At 40.0% G+C, this 15,303-nt stretch overlaps 1 protein-coding gene across 1 annotated transcript; it reads right to left on the bottom strand.

Moving 5' to 3' along the window:
• Window positions 1-717: 717 nt before the first annotated feature.
• Window positions 718-15,297, bottom strand: QRFPR (pyroglutamylated RFamide peptide receptor). Its single transcript, XM_017736931.1, has 6 exons — window positions 14,987-15,297; window positions 5,950-6,108; window positions 5,301-5,362; window positions 4,306-4,541; window positions 3,871-3,968; window positions 718-2,931 (listed from the first exon to the last, which is right to left on the bottom strand). Exons 1-6 carry the CDS (start codon window positions 15,099-15,101, stop codon window positions 2,528-2,530), a joined length of 1,074 nt encoding a protein of 357 aa, XP_017592420.1. The 5' UTR covers window positions 15,102-15,297; the 3' UTR covers window positions 718-2,527.
• Window positions 15,298-15,303: the final 6 nt, after the last annotated feature.

Here is a 15,303-nt window from a genome sequence, read left to right as displayed (position 1 = left end):
TGATAAATTCATTAGCCAGGAGTATTTTTGTGATCAGATGAACCATGCAATTCTGTTACTGGGAGATGGAAGTAAGCACAGGCAGCCTGGGGGACAGCAGGGCTGTCCCTCCCACAGCAGTGCCAGCTTCCCCTGGTTTGAGGCAGTCAGCTGCAGCCACACACAGGGTACAAGCCACTGCCAGGAACAGGCTACTAGCCCGGACTCAGAACGACCCCACTTCAACAGAACAACTGGTTTTGTTGGCTAAATCAAAGCTGAAGCTCTGACAGGTTTAAAAAAACTTGGGCAAAATCCTGATTGTGCTTAAGTCAATAATGGATCTTTTATTCCCTGCAGTGAGGACAAGATTACCTGGCTTCATGAAAACTACTCTGCCAAAAATGCGCAAATAATATAATTACCATTAAAAACAGTATGAGAACTGTCTTTTGTATTTTGGTTTATATTTAATCTAACCATAGCCATACCTCTCTATGCTGACACTTTTGTCACTTCTCTTCTACCAAGAGATTGGACTTTTTTTCCCCTTTCTCACCTTACTCTGGGAAGTCCTTTAAATCGCAGCTCTCAGGATTACAGTAGCAGCTGGCACCTGTAACAGGACTGGAATTTAATTGCTGAAGAGGCACAGATAAGCTCACATGAATCTTTAAACGAAGAGAGAGTCAAAGTGAAGTTTACAGCAAATACCCCCTAGTGCAAAACGGCACCAACAAAGCCAAAAAGAAAGTTTAATGAAAACAAAATTAATACTACAACAGTTATTCATTGACACAACATTTTATGAGACAACAGACAAAGCAGGTAAGACAAAACAAAAACATAAGATACTTGGAAGTTTTGGTTAAATGCTTGTTAAAATCTGTCACTGAAATTAGCAGTGCAAATAAATAAATAGCTTAAAATAAATTAGTTTTCAGTCACAGATTCTATCCAAACACACCATCAGGCAGTTAAACTTTACATCTGCTAAGGAAAACTATGATAATAATTAAGCTCTTAATGCCTGGCCCTCAGGACAAGTCAGGAATGTTCTGTCACTGCACAGGAGTGTATCATATAGAATATAAAAAATATATACGTAAATAAAGTGTGTCACAATCCAATGCCAATCTGTAGACATTAGAGAAGGATCAGATTACTCCCAATTTATACAAGTATATTTTATCCTAAATTTTAATTTACAGTGAAGCATAAAGTAGCGAAGTAGAAGAATCTTGAATTGACTGCCAAGGCAGCACCAAGGTCCCATAGGTGAGGCAAGGGGTGACAAAAGAGAGCACTGACATCTTACAGGCTGTAAACCTAACCTCAGCTGAAGTGGGGAATTCTGTATTTCAAGGCCTGATTTGTGGGATCAGGTCCCAGTGTATCAGTCTGGATCACATTTCTCCCCCAGTCCCACACTTAACAAGCATACCTTTCCAATTTTGCAGTTTGGCCCACTGAGAGCAAAAACATTTAGAATTTATACAGGTATCAACCCCACAATTTACTGTGAAGCCCAAAATAACAAAACACTGGCCCAGTTCTCAGACAGCAATTAATCCCCTTTGAAGATGATGGACAGACAGAAAAATATGAGCATGTCTTCAGAGAAGTGTCCAGCCAAAAGATCATGATACTCCATTGAAAGTCTTCTGTGAAGTTCCAACAGGCTCTGGATCAGGCCCTTATAACCCTCCAGAAAATGGCAACACCACCCTTTCAACCTGTAAACCTCATGTCCAAGCATGACTAGAAGTTCAACTCAGTGTTTACAGACCACACCTCCAGCATCTGCACTTTGGTGTACAGCACTTTTTCAACTTCTTTGTTTTTCAGCAGAACAACGCAGTTTGCAGGGCGTACAATGGCATTTAAATTTGTACCCAAGAATTAACCCGTAAAAACAGCACAGTAATTATGCATGCATTGTTAATTAGTAATATGCCTCCTGTTAACAAAATCCAAACGTGCACGCAATGTTTAAATCTTAAATCTCTTCAGTCATATTCCGGATAACTCTTTCATACTCCCTTTCTTTTTTGTAAAGTAGAATTGCATCTCAGTCTCCATCTTTCCTGAACTCAGATCTGAAGCCTCTCTGTCCTCAAAGCTGCAGAGAGCAGATCTTACAATGTTGGCCCATGTCAGATTTCCAAGTTGTCCAAAAAAGGCGCACATTCTTTCCATAGTTCCTGTCTTCTGGCATTCAGCTGAGTACAGTCCAGACACAGAACAAATGGAGCAAGCAGGAGTTGTTTGGCTTACCTAAAGCAGAGGGCAAACAAGCCCTAAATTAGCTTAAGAAGAAATTTTTTTTTTCTCCTGGAAATCATCCAGTAATGTTGTTTTCCAAAGTTTAACTCCTCATCATTATAAAATAAATACTACATTTTCTCAACCACTATCTCAACACTCTTATAGCCCACAGAACATTTTGCCCCCTCATTTCAGCATGCAAAGTAGCAAACTTTTTTAAATGGCTTACTGAAATTATCCTAAAGAGAATGATTTCTCCATTCCCAAACCCCTTGTGACGCTACTGTCCATTTCCTACTGCAGAGTGCACAGTAAGCTCAGAGCTGAACAAGACCAGGTGCCTTTTCAAATTCCTTTTGGAAGCTGGCTGATCACAGAACTTGACCTCAATGTTGCCATCACTGAATGCCTCCCTCCTGCCTTCGTCCGAATCCATGGGATCTCTCTGAGAAGCACTTGGCTTTTGCCTCCTCATGGTAATCCCCGAGTTCCCAAGCTGCCTGCTCGGGGATGTGTTGTCTTTCACAATGCAGAAGCAGAGGGCAGACAGAAAATTCTTCTTGAAGTTCTCATTCATGAAAGCATACACTATAGGGTTGCAAATAGAATTGAAGAATCCTACGATCTGGACAATTGCAAAGATCATTTTGATTGTCACATCATCATACTCCTTCTCAAAATTACCTGGAGAGGAGATAAGAAATACGCTGTAAGCACAGAATGCCATGAATGCTTACCACTTAGCCTAGTTATATCCAGTTTGGCATTAGAAAGCTTTTGTTTAAAATCAACAAAAACACATGCTGGAAGTTCTTAGCATTAGCAGTAGAATTTCATCAACAAGATAAAATCAGGATCTATCACATAATCATGCTCTGTATGTAGGTAATAACAGAATCAAATGAAAGAGAATTTGTGAGTCAAAAGAGCTGACTGGCTGAACTACTGATTTATCTGCTACAATCTTATTTGTGATAGGAGACAAAGAAACAGCTCCTGCCTTTAGCAAGTAGAGTAAAACAACTACGGAAAATTTCCTCTTGTTCCTACACATAGGCTGCTCCAGTATCGATGGAGGAGGTGAGAGATGAACAGTGGAAGACTTCAGAGAAAAAGGCAAATAGCAAAAAAGCCAACACAACAAGCATTAAGGGCATTTCCAAGCCAGTTTTCAGTAAAGAGCACTAAAAACCTCCAGCTGGATTCACTGGGTATCATCACTGTGATGTCCAGTATTTATATTTCCAATATACCTACCACAATAAAAGGGATAAATGTTTCATAGTAAGTTTAACTCAAAACAGTTAAGTTAAATGAAATATAATTAAAAACTTCAAGAGGTTTTATGCTCAGAAATTACTTTTACCTTCCAGCCAGGCACTTTTGACCTTTCAGTAAATGAGGGTAGTGTAACAGACACGGTAAGAAAAGGAGACACTCACCCCCCTAATAGTCCTGTTTTTCCTGAAGTCTTTCTTATAAGCAGAACATTAACCTTTGCTAGCAGAAGGTATTCTAGAGCTGAATGCTGGCAGCAGCACTAGCTTATCACAACCTGTAGTTCCATTATCAAAAAACACCCAAAAACCAGACTTTATTCTATGAGATATGGCAGGTACTCACTGTATTCCATCATCATGTGAATCACATGGAAAGGGGCCCAACAGACTGCAAAGAGAAACACCACTGTCACCATCATAACAATTGCTCGCTTCTTCTTCCTGAAATTGCACCAAGACATTCCACACTGAATCACTGGGAACTGACTGGCAGTTTCATGTCTCTCTTCAAGTTAGATCTGTGACTGTGTTCTGATGGCTGCAGATGCAAATAAAACTCTCAAGGAATGCTCAGAAGTACACAATTCCCTTGGAAACAAAAGAATGCATCATCACATACATCTAGCACTTTATTTCTCTTTTTTGGGACAGCAGTGCACTTTGCATCATGACATGAGCATGTCTTGCAAGGCATTTTAAACTCTATTCAAGAGGAATAAAAAAGTCAGGAAAAAAGCTTTCTAGAAGTCAAAGTTCCAAGTGTATTTTGCTTACAAACCTTGATATTTTAGACATTTCGCTCCCATGAATGGTTTGAAGAACTGAAGCGTCTCCCACCCGTTTCTTAATCCAGAGTTCATAGCCAATTTTAGTGTACAAAAAAAGCATCAGCATCAGTGGAAGAAGGAAGAGTATAACAAGGATAAAAGTTGTATAGATCTTCTGATAAACTGGACTGGCCCATTCTTCCAAGCAACAAACATACACCTTTTCATACAGAAAGTCATATTTAACCTGTAACAAATGCAAAGAAGATGAGTCACTAAGGTGTTTATCCCAAGTGTAAAACCCAAGCACATTCAGATATTCCTTGCTCTTAATGGAACAACCAAAATCAACAGATTTTCAAAGTGACAAAATTCTTTCAAGCACTTTTCCACATCAAGTGTTGGGTTCAATCCAAATTGACAAAGAGGCTAGAAGATGCTCTGATTTGCACTTCAAAGGAGACCTTGGCTACACATTTTGCAAGTAAATATGGATATATAGAAACCTCATGATAGCTGCTTAAAAAAACCAGGAAAATTATTAACATTCAGACTCACAAGCAGCAGAGTCTGCCAAGCTGCCTGCTTAACCTCCAAACGTTGTGTGGTAACTCATCAACTACAATGAGCAGCTAATTAATTTTAAACTAAGCACAGTTGTTCCAGATCTTGGGGAGCACTATGTCATCCTGAAACAGCAATCTAAGTCCTCTATTGCTGTGTGCCAGTGCACATATAAACCAAAAGAAAGCCACAGTGGAAGTCACAGTTGTAATTTCTGCTCTTTGACATAATTAGGGAGAGTAGGCATGACTAGTCCCTGTTAGTACTCCTCCTTCCACTGCATGCAAATTCTAATCCTTAGCCTTTCCCAGGCTGGCACACAGAACCAATCTCCCTTATCCCCCACTAATTTCACAGGAGTTGATTCAATTTCACCTAAAGGTGCAGAAAGATCCAGCAAGGACTGAGTTTAAGATGCAAATTCCCATTTCACCTAACCTACCTCAAGCCGTTGCACGTACCACATGGGTGACCCAACAATAAGAGCCAGCAACCAGACTATGCCTGTAAACAAACACATTTTTTAATACTTTGTCCAACAAGCAGGATTTGGTATGAACAGTTTAACAGCTCTGAAAAGTCAGGCAAGGTGGAAAATTGTAATAAAGAACAAAGTTTTCTATGAGGCATACATCAGTCAACACATCAATAACAGCATGCTATTCTGACATCAGCTTTCTGTCTCCCAAACTACCTCTATTTACGGATATTCAACAGGAAAAGCCACTTAATCTGCATAAGGAGCATTAAGTAAGTATCTCTGTGTAACAACGGAAGGACCATTTCACTGTGACATTGCTTAAGCAGGGCTTGTACATTTTGAACCCTTCTTAAAATTAAAAAAAAGAAGAAATGGCTGCTAATGGTTTATCTTTAAGTACATTTTTGACTTCAGATGCTAAGTCCCTTGTTAGAGTTTTGGGTAATAAATATACTCTACTGATAGGCACTCTCCTTGAGCTATTTTATAAAGGTCAATTAACTCTGCTTCTGAATCACTGGTCATATCAGTGCCCTCTGTTCTGCCATGCCATCAACACTGAAGATTATTTCTCTACATACAGAATTACTGGAGATGCTTAAAATCTTACCAAGCATCGTGAAAGCTCTTTTATTGGTGTACTGCCACTTCATTTTTAGTGGATGCACAATTCCCTGGTGTCTTTCCACAGCAATGCAGGTCATTGTAAGAATCTCTGTTACGATAGCAGTGGACTGAACAAACGGCACCATCTTGCAAGCGAAGGCACCTGCAATAATCAGAAAGTAAGGCATGCAACAGCTATTAATACCAGACTCCGTTACTAAAAATAACGGACTAAGATTCTTAGATTTATTGTAACATTTAAACTGCTAAGTCACCTATTTAAGCCATTTGTCAAATGCAGCTTTCCAGAGCCATTCTTTGTTGTCTACACCTGCAGAACCAAGATTTCTAAGGACACATTCACTTGCTCTGTTATCAGTCTGACACTTACTCCTATTTCACTTTTGGCCAAGTCTTCCATCATCTGTTTTCAAACATGCCAAGTTACAGAGACTTTTTTTTTTTTTCCCATTTTGACAGATTACTCTCCGGTTTCATGCAGGTCTGAGTGTTACCTGTTTAAGTTTACCTTTTCCACTGTTGCAAATCCACTCCTTAAGCTCATTTAAATATCACTCTATTTGTACATTTTGGCCTTTAATGCATCATCCTGTCAAGCAAGATATATAGAGAAGTCCTCAAAGAGGCATAACATAAGAGGAAAAATTCAACCTCTTCATCATCCTTCTGTTCTCCAAGTCTCCTTTCTGCTGATTAACAAATTATGTTAGAGCCACTGTCCAAACCACATGCAACTTCCTCCTGCATTTTCTAAGTTGTACAGATTTCTATTGTATTTATGCAACATTGGGATTTATTGCTGCCATAGCTTCCCAAGAATTCCATATTCAATTTTTAAGATATTAGTCATTCTCCATTGCTCATTCTCAAGTCCTAACCATCTTAGAAAGTGGTATAAATTATTCTGTAAAAAATTTTATCTTAATGCTCTTGCCAATTGACTTCTCGTTTACTCGTTTTCTGACCCTGAGATAATTTTCTCTGTCCATATTTCCACAGTTCCCTCACACTCCTACAGTTCAGTCTCAGCTATTCATTTCAGCAACAGTCAGGGTTATTTTCCTTACTTGACCGTTATTTATACCTTACTCAGCTATAATCCATAAACTCAAAACAGCCTAAGAAGTATCTGATCCAATTTTCAGTCAAGCTTTAAGATGCTACAGACACCTTATGCAGAACAGCACAGAAAACAGACAGGAAACAAACAGAAAATTGAAAACTTAATCCTACCCTCCAAGAAGGGAACAAGGAACAGGGAGACTACTGCTTGCTAGGCCAGGCTAAAAGCCACTCTAGCTTACAAGAAGGAACTGGTTTGCTACTGGTCTTACCAATTCTAGTTGCCCAAAAATCCCTTTTTCTGTGGCTCCAGAAACGGAAGGAGAGGACAAAGCAGCGAAGGGTGGAAATCAAGCACCTTTCAAGCACATACTCAACACCAGCAACACAATGGAAGTGCACACAGATCTGGCTTAAACCAGAATAAAAATATACCATGCAGGCCAGTTTCAAGTTACTTGAATGAAATCTTAGCATGGGCAGTAGGAACTGCATGGATGAGGATGCATTGGGCTGCGTGTTTGTTTTTCACCTGGTATGTATTTCTCCAGAGCATCAGGAAGAGCAAGAAAAGACACCCTCACATCTTGTATCAACTGCAATTTATACAATAAAATTCCCCCTGCTTCTTCTTCCTTCTTTCTAAGTAAGCCCCTTAAACCCCTTAAAAAAAAGTAAACCCCTTAAAAAAGTATACACAGTCAATATCTTACTAACTCAGCATCTCATCAGTTTCTCACTACACCCATTAGAGAATGTGCTGCACATACAGGTACCAGACCCATTCTGTCAAATTTAAAGTCCTTCACCCAATGGGCTTAAACTTCTGTTGTGAGATAAAACAAAAAGCAAGCTCAAATCCTACCTACTCTGCACATGGCAAATGGTGAATGCAACCAAAGACGTGGTTTCAAGTGTTTCCTTCACTAAGTTAGAAGAGACTCCTGCTACAAATGGCAAACAGAAAAGCAAAACTTGTTAATGAAATGTTTAAGTTCCTGTTTGACTAAGGAAATCAGTTCAAGTCTGAGTGCTGAAGCTGGGGCAAAACCAAAAACCAGTAGACAAACACAAAACAAAGTGAAAAAAACCAATCCAAACTTTCACCATAGACTGTTTCTTACAGTTTGAAAAAGGCCAGACTTAAATAAAGTCCACTTGAACTATACTGCCTTACAGAGATTTCCCCGTAATGCACTACTCCTCCACTGAAGTCCCAGCATTCCAGGGTATTCTTAGGAAGCAGAGAATTATCACTATTCCTCAAGTAACAAAATAAGACAGAGACTTTCACTGAAGTTCCGTCGGTCTGGTGGAATTTCTAGCTGGTGCACAACTGTTCAAAGAACAAAGAGAAGACCTGAGCTCAGCTCAGGAAACCCCAAATTCCCAGATGCCCATTGTTTTTTTACAGATGTCTTCTCATTTTCTTCCCAGTAACCATACTGTCAAAGAGCACAGACTACCACTCACTATGCCTTTAGCTGAACTCCCAGGAGAAAAGGCTGCAAAAAACCCCTATTTCACCTCTTGGAAGACAAACACACAAAAAGGGATCACTTAAGCTATATAAAAGTAGCTGTTAAAAAGGTAATAAAACCAAAAGTCTACATAATGCCTGCAGGTTGAGCTTACCAAGCTGGACAAGGAGTAACTAGCACTTCCAGAAATGGAAAGCAAAAGGATGGTTTGCATTACACGGAGTTGGCTGGAATGGAAACACCTGCTCTGAGACACGTGGCATGGCACACACTTTGGGGACTTGGAGGCCATAGCAAAACAGCCACAAGGTATTTTTATAACCAAGAAACAACATCACATTTTCAAATGAATAGTAGGTAAAAGCTACTCAAAAAGCCTCTAGGTATCAAAAGTAAGAACAAAACAATACTTCAGCCTCCCTGAAGCTTCTGATGTCATCATGCACAGGGTCTCTGGGTATAACTTTTATTAACAGTACCATACCCCCTTCACGACTCTTGTGCTTGCTCTGAATTATCATTCACTATACAAATGCTTCCCATTTTCTGAAATCCTGAGACGCTCAAGTGCTTGAAATTCAAACGTCCACCAAGGTTAAGAGACTGTTGAGCAAGGAAGTCGACTCTCTTCACTGAAGTATTTAAAACAGATTGCTTGGGGAAAAAAGGGAAAGAAATACACTGCTTAGAATGTCAGGGCCAAGTGAAGATCCATCAACTTCAATGGAAATCTGACATCAACACACCTGAGATCCAGCTCCACCATCCTTACTGTGTTTGAATGGGATTCAATCCTGAGATACCAGGAGTCATTGTACTTGGCAGAATAGTGAATGTTTTTTCACATAAAGCCTCTTTTAAGTTTTCAAAACTATTTTTTTATTTATAAATATATAGCAGCCATTCCCAACTGCTTAGATAATTACTAGAGACTTTCTCCAGGTCTTTCAATACTTTAAATTATATAACCTATGTTTTCAAATTACAAACATTTACAGATCTTTACACATGGAACATGAAATTTACTGTTAAATAAGGTAATTATTTCAGAATGGTGGCAGTTGGGTTGGGGCAGTGCAAAGAAAAAGGAAAAAGACAACCTGAAACTATGATTTCAGAACAGTAAGAAATTCAGAATGATCACACTGGTTATTCCAGGGATAGCCTGAAACAGAACTTCTGTATGGAGATCATACTGGTCACAAAATACAACCTTGCTTGTGAGACTTGAGGTGAGGTAGGTTTTACTAGTTCTAAGTCTTTCCAAAACACAGATGACGCATTTTTCCTTCTTCCCTTTAAACTAATTGAATGTTGTAATCACTGAACATGGGGAGTGTGGGAAAAGGGGCCTCAAATCCTGTCCCTCCAGCCTCGAGGAGAAAGCCTTACCAAGTAGGGCTTCACATTCAGGACTTCCCCCTGAAATGGACCATCTCAAAAGAACAACTACAGATTTTCACAGCCAGGAAAAAACCCACACCACTTCCAAATTTCCATACTGACTGTTAGGGAAACAGGTACTGAGGTCTAGTCTCCCATCCAATACTGCATGCACATTTCACTTAATATTTAATCCACCTGTGTAAAACAAGTTTCACCTGCAGCAAGGAGAAATTGCTACAACCCCATTCCCAAGTGTCTGTTAGCTGAAAGTTCCTTATAGAAAAACTGAGAAAAAAGTGCCGAATTTTACTGTAAGGAAGACGTGGTAAGTTTTGAGAAAAAAAAAATTAATTATTCTACTACATCATAGTACATACAGTGAAATTAAAATAAGACTGAGACAGGCAAAAGCCAGCTGTGTCATACATTAAAACCATTTCAAGCTAATTTTCACATATTTGTGTTCAGACTTAACACAGAGTAACAGAAGATTTTTAAAGGAAGATACTGTCTTAAATCTTTGCTCTAATCCAGCTGGTAAAAATGTGGCTATTTGGAACATGGTTTGGAGATTATATGGTTTAGTAGCTAGTATTATTCAAGTCTTATTTCTACTCACTAACACAACTGGTATATATTTTAGTTATTTGCATCAGGTGCTATGCCCTTGCCTTGATACACTCACCTATAATAAATCAACACTGGATTAAGAATACAGTGAAGTTCTGTATCTCCCAAGCAATCTGAAAATAAACGTGGATTTGCTTTTTATCTTTATGATAAAAGCTCTTTAATTACTTCACTATTTATTTCTCTTTGAGCAATATATTCTTCAAAACATAATTTCAGATCCTACATAAAGATGACTTTTTTTGTGACAGACAAACAGATACAAACAACAAAAGTCCAGTTCAGTGAGATTCAGTCAAGATTACTGAAATCTCGCTCTGTAAGTTTTCCCAGTGCTGGGTTAAAGGCTAAAGTGCTGGGATCACCTCAAAATCACTGGAACTGTGTTAATTTCTGCACTGGAGCCAGTACAGAGAAGTGTTGACTTTTCTGAATCATTTAAATAATGATAACACTTCAACTAATATGTTAAGTATGTATCAAAGCGTTTAAATTTCCACAATGTCAGGCTTTCAGAAAACACTTCCAACAGATTGTCAGTCAAGGCAGCACTGCAGCATCTAATACTGACCACTTCCAATTGGGAAAGAAAAACATTTGCAGTGGAACACTGGGAATGAAAATAACCAACTGCTTCTCTTTTTCAAGAGGCTAAAAGTATTCCTCATGCACTGCTTGATAAAAACTGCATAGATTATTCAAACAGTGAACAGTTTTCCCAATGATAACACATTGAGAGACTGCAAATATAAATGGCATTCCCTCGAACAATGCTTTATGCCTTCATTATTGGACATTGTGCCTGGAACTGTGATTTAGTCATTTCAAATATCAGTTTTCTTTTTATTAGGGCAGCATAAGTAAAAGCCTGAAACCATTCTCTGGTAAAAGTCAAATTGCTCCTTCCTCTGGTAAAATGCTGTTGATCAAGCCCTCGCATTAGAATTTCTATTGAAGCTTGTAATTAGCTCTCTCCACCTCACTCGAAGCAAGCAAGTTGATTTTTCTCACATTTTGTAACTTGGGGCAGAACACGTCAGTCATCATCACACAGATTATATCCCTAAGGGTGTTGCATTGTTTTACATCAGTTCTTGGGTATATATGCAAGATTTAGTTTTCATCCCTCAGCAAGGAAGCTTTATGCGCTCTCACACAGGGAAGTTCTCAGTGAGGTAACATACAGCTTGACACACGACATTTGGTAAGTAACAGGAAGCACCTTAAAGACTCAGCTGGGTAGAAGGTGCCACTTCGTTTTTCACCCAGCCTTTAGAGAAGAGAAAACTGTCACATCATGAAGCACCAGATGTGACAGCAACATACAGAAGACCCAGCCCTCTCCTGAGTGGCAGCTGGAGACCAGACAAGATACAGGAGGAAACCTCAAATGCTGATGTGTGTTCAGGAGTGCCTCAGATGACTCACTACTCTCAAAGTGACAAGGAAAGTCACCCTCTCACACCTGCCTTGAGAATACACATTCCAGCTGATAAGATGCAAAATCCACAAGACTGTAGCACAGTGCTGGCTGTACTTTAAGCTCAAGTTGTGCCCTTATCTTTTGCCAGAGCTGTTACATTACACAACATTAAATTAATTCTCCAGTCACCCTGGACAGTTCTGTAAAGACAACACTATCACTCAGCTAACTAAGCAGTGTCAGGAAACAAAGCAACTGTCGTAATATTTGACCGAGAGACAAAAGCCCAAATTTATCTTTAATAGTGCCGTCATCAGTATGACAAGACCAGTACTGCTGCCTCCCACCTATGACCATATGAGAGCAAGTCTTCAACTGCTCCATCTTGTACCAAGACACATTACACCATACACTATTGCTGTATGCACCAATTTACTCCCACTTGAGTTCCCATTTTATCCTTCTTACCAATAAATATGATCACAGTGACCATTTATGACAAAGCCACAATCTTCATTTTCTTCCGCATTACAGAGAGATGAGCATGCTGGATTTTCATTAAAAGCTCCCCTAGAAATTACAGCCATTTCAGCTGCATAGTTTAAATTTGGAAATTAAATCATATACTGTCACTATTACACTCACACAGCTACACAGATTCTTGAAGAGATCAGAGAATCAAAAGCAGGACCAATTCACCTATTTTTAGTCAATATGGTGCTGATTCCAGTTGCTACCCATATAGAGCTAAAGGGTCTGTGTTAATGCTGCTTAATCACCAGGCAAAGTGAGGCACACTGAGATTTTTAACTGCAGGTGAAGTTAGACTGTATTAGTGAAAATACTATGGAAAAAGTTACAGCTTCAGCTACTCTGAAACTGTGGCTGTTCTTTTGCTTGTATTACAGTGTTTGCAGTTCTCTCCTCCCCTCTCCCACTCTGCTGTGGGCTTCTGAAGGGGAAGAGAAAGAAACACAAACACACATATACAAGCATGGAAATAAAGAACCAGATCTAAATTAAAGACAAGTACAAAAGATACACATCTCAGTTCACACCACCTAGTACAGATGCTTGTTTTCATTATGTAAATAAATCAAGAGATAAAGTGACTGAAGTCTCAGAATCCTCAATAAATTTCTAGCATCAAGTGCCCCAGGATGCACCACTTTGTCCACCAAGGATTTATCACAAGTCAAATCACCTTTTTTGTAACAGAGCTGGATCTTGCACTACTCAGTAATGTTGCATTACAGTGGATGAGAACAAGATTTTTTCAGACTCCAAAATGAAAGGCAAAAGGCAAATAAAACCAGTTAAGCTAGCAAGGAGAAGACTCCTCCAGGACTGGCAGGCTCTGATTTGCAGTACAACTGTAATCACCACTCATGCTTCTCGGTGTAAGCATTAGGAACCAGATACCCTTCGGATACCAGCAGTTCACGTATTTGTTTTCCTCAATTTTACTTCACACCCTCCACCCCTGAGAGCAAAGGGTTAACACACATCAATGATATTACTTATTATGTTCTTTAGCTTTAACTAACTGTGTTAGTTAAAGCTAAAGATGTCACCAGATCAAAAGACCGATGGATTCACTGGTACTGAAAGTGCTCTACCACAGCAAAGAGGGCAGGCAAAAAAATACAGTAATCCCCACAGAACAGTGTACTTTAGCTACCCAAATTCTGAATATCTGAAGAGGTTTTTTTGTAATTATGCTATACCATTTACACTCACTACTTCTAGATTTTTGTCAGGCAACCTCAGTACCAGAGTATAAATAAAACATACATATTTGCCCCATACTGTTCTACATGCCCGTGCCTTATCTCCTTATTCACCCCACATGGAGGCTTCAGCTGATTCTGATCAGATGTTTGGTCAAGCTGACAGGTCAGAGCCTCCCTTAGGAAAGGGAAGAATCACAAAGGCTATCTTCCCCAAAACAGCTCATAAGAAAATAGCACAGTTGTCCTTAGTATCAGTAGTCCCAGGAGTTTTGGATTCATCACTTCTTACTAAAGTTTCCATAATAAAGCCCATTTCTCACATGTGCTCCAAGTCTCCTCTGACCTGTCAATTCCCATCCAGCATTCTAGTCTGTGGGAAGTACTGGAATTAAATCTCCACGTTCTGACAACAACCTTCACTGTTTCCCAACAACAGAAACACAGGAAGCCTTGGAAATTGGAACATAAATGTGTCACTTTATCAACATCTTTACTGTTCATTCTGAAATATTCTGAAAAATATTTCAATTTGTGGTTGTACAAGATGTTGTCTGCTACTTGCTGCAAAACCATTCCTTTTATTTTTCCACTTATAATTGTCAAACACTGTTTTAAGAACAAAAAAAAAAATAGGAAGATAAATACCATATGCAGTCTTACTGCACCTATCTCTGCTTGTTCCTTACTACTTTGGAACTGAGATACATAGAAAAGGAAAAAAGAAAATCCTTCTTTCTAGGCATTAGGGAAGCTTTGCCAAAAGGTCCTTCACATCAACAGGAATACAACACAGTTCGCAATAAAAAAAATGAAAAAATTAAAAGGATGCATTATTTCAGCATAAATTGTACACGTTCTCTCAGTCACCTGTTCCCCCAAGGACATTCTTTTTCCTCACAAAAGGTTAAGGAGGTCTGTTTCCGAGCTGACAGCTGTCAGAGGAACTTAAACTGTATAGAGACTGATATCTCACTTGCCAGACAGATTTCATTACTTAGCGAGAAAAGAAAAAAAAGAGAAAGCAGTACAGCAAGGCTTCCTCGCCAGCTCCACACAACGAACCGCGTCCCACACGCACATCGCAACTTTTAAGGAATACAAGCAGGAAAGCGCACTGGGTTATTTTAACATAACCTGAAGGAGGGATGGAGAGGGGATCCCTCGCAGGGGGCGGGAAGGGAAAGGGTCCCTCAGAGACGGGGGAACGGAGGTCTCGGCGGCGGCGCTGCCCCTCATCGTCCCCCCCGCTGCCCCCTCCCTGCAGCCCAGCCCAGCCCAGCCCAGCCCAGCGCCCGCGCCACTCACCGCCGAGCCAGTTGGAAGAGATGTTCTGCAGCATGGTGAAGGGGACGCAGAAGAAGGCGATAAGGAGGTCGCTGAGCGCCAGGGAGCAGATGAAGATGTTGGTGACAGTCCTCATGGCTTTGCTGCGGGTCACCACGTAGAGCACCAGGCAGTTGCCGAAGAGCGCCAGGGCGAAGATGAGAACGCAGATGAGGACGAAGGCTACCTTGGTGCGCCCCGGCAGCTCCGGGATGTAGACCAGCGGCTGCAGCCCGTAGAGACCGATGAACTGCTCCCGCGTCACGTTGTTGTCCCGCAGGAGCTGCGCGAACTGCTCC

This window comes from Corvus brachyrhynchos, unplaced genomic scaffold (assembly GCF_000691975.1).
Source record: "Corvus brachyrhynchos isolate BGI_N302 unplaced genomic scaffold, ASM69197v1 scaffold105, whole genome shotgun sequence".
NCBI classification, from domain to species: Eukaryota; Metazoa; Chordata; class Aves; order Passeriformes; family Corvidae; genus Corvus; species Corvus brachyrhynchos.
Note: the sequence above shows the minus strand (reverse complement) of the source record. Positions and strands in the feature narration are given on the sequence as shown.

Excerpts from the sequence above, each read along its gene's own strand:
- QRFPR (XM_017736931.1), bottom strand. The coding sequence starts at position 15,101 with ATGAGGACTGTCACCAACATCTTCATCTGCTCCCTGGCGCTCAGCGAC. Across the intron at positions 4,542-5,300 it reads GGTACGTGCAACGGCTTGAG|GTTAAATATGACTTTCTGTA; the intron begins GTAGGTTAGGTG and ends CATTTGTTACAG. Across the intron at positions 3,969-4,305 it reads GAAATGTCTAAAATATCAAG|GAAGAAGAAGCGAGCAATTG; the intron begins GTTTGTAAGCAA and ends GTGCAATTTCAG.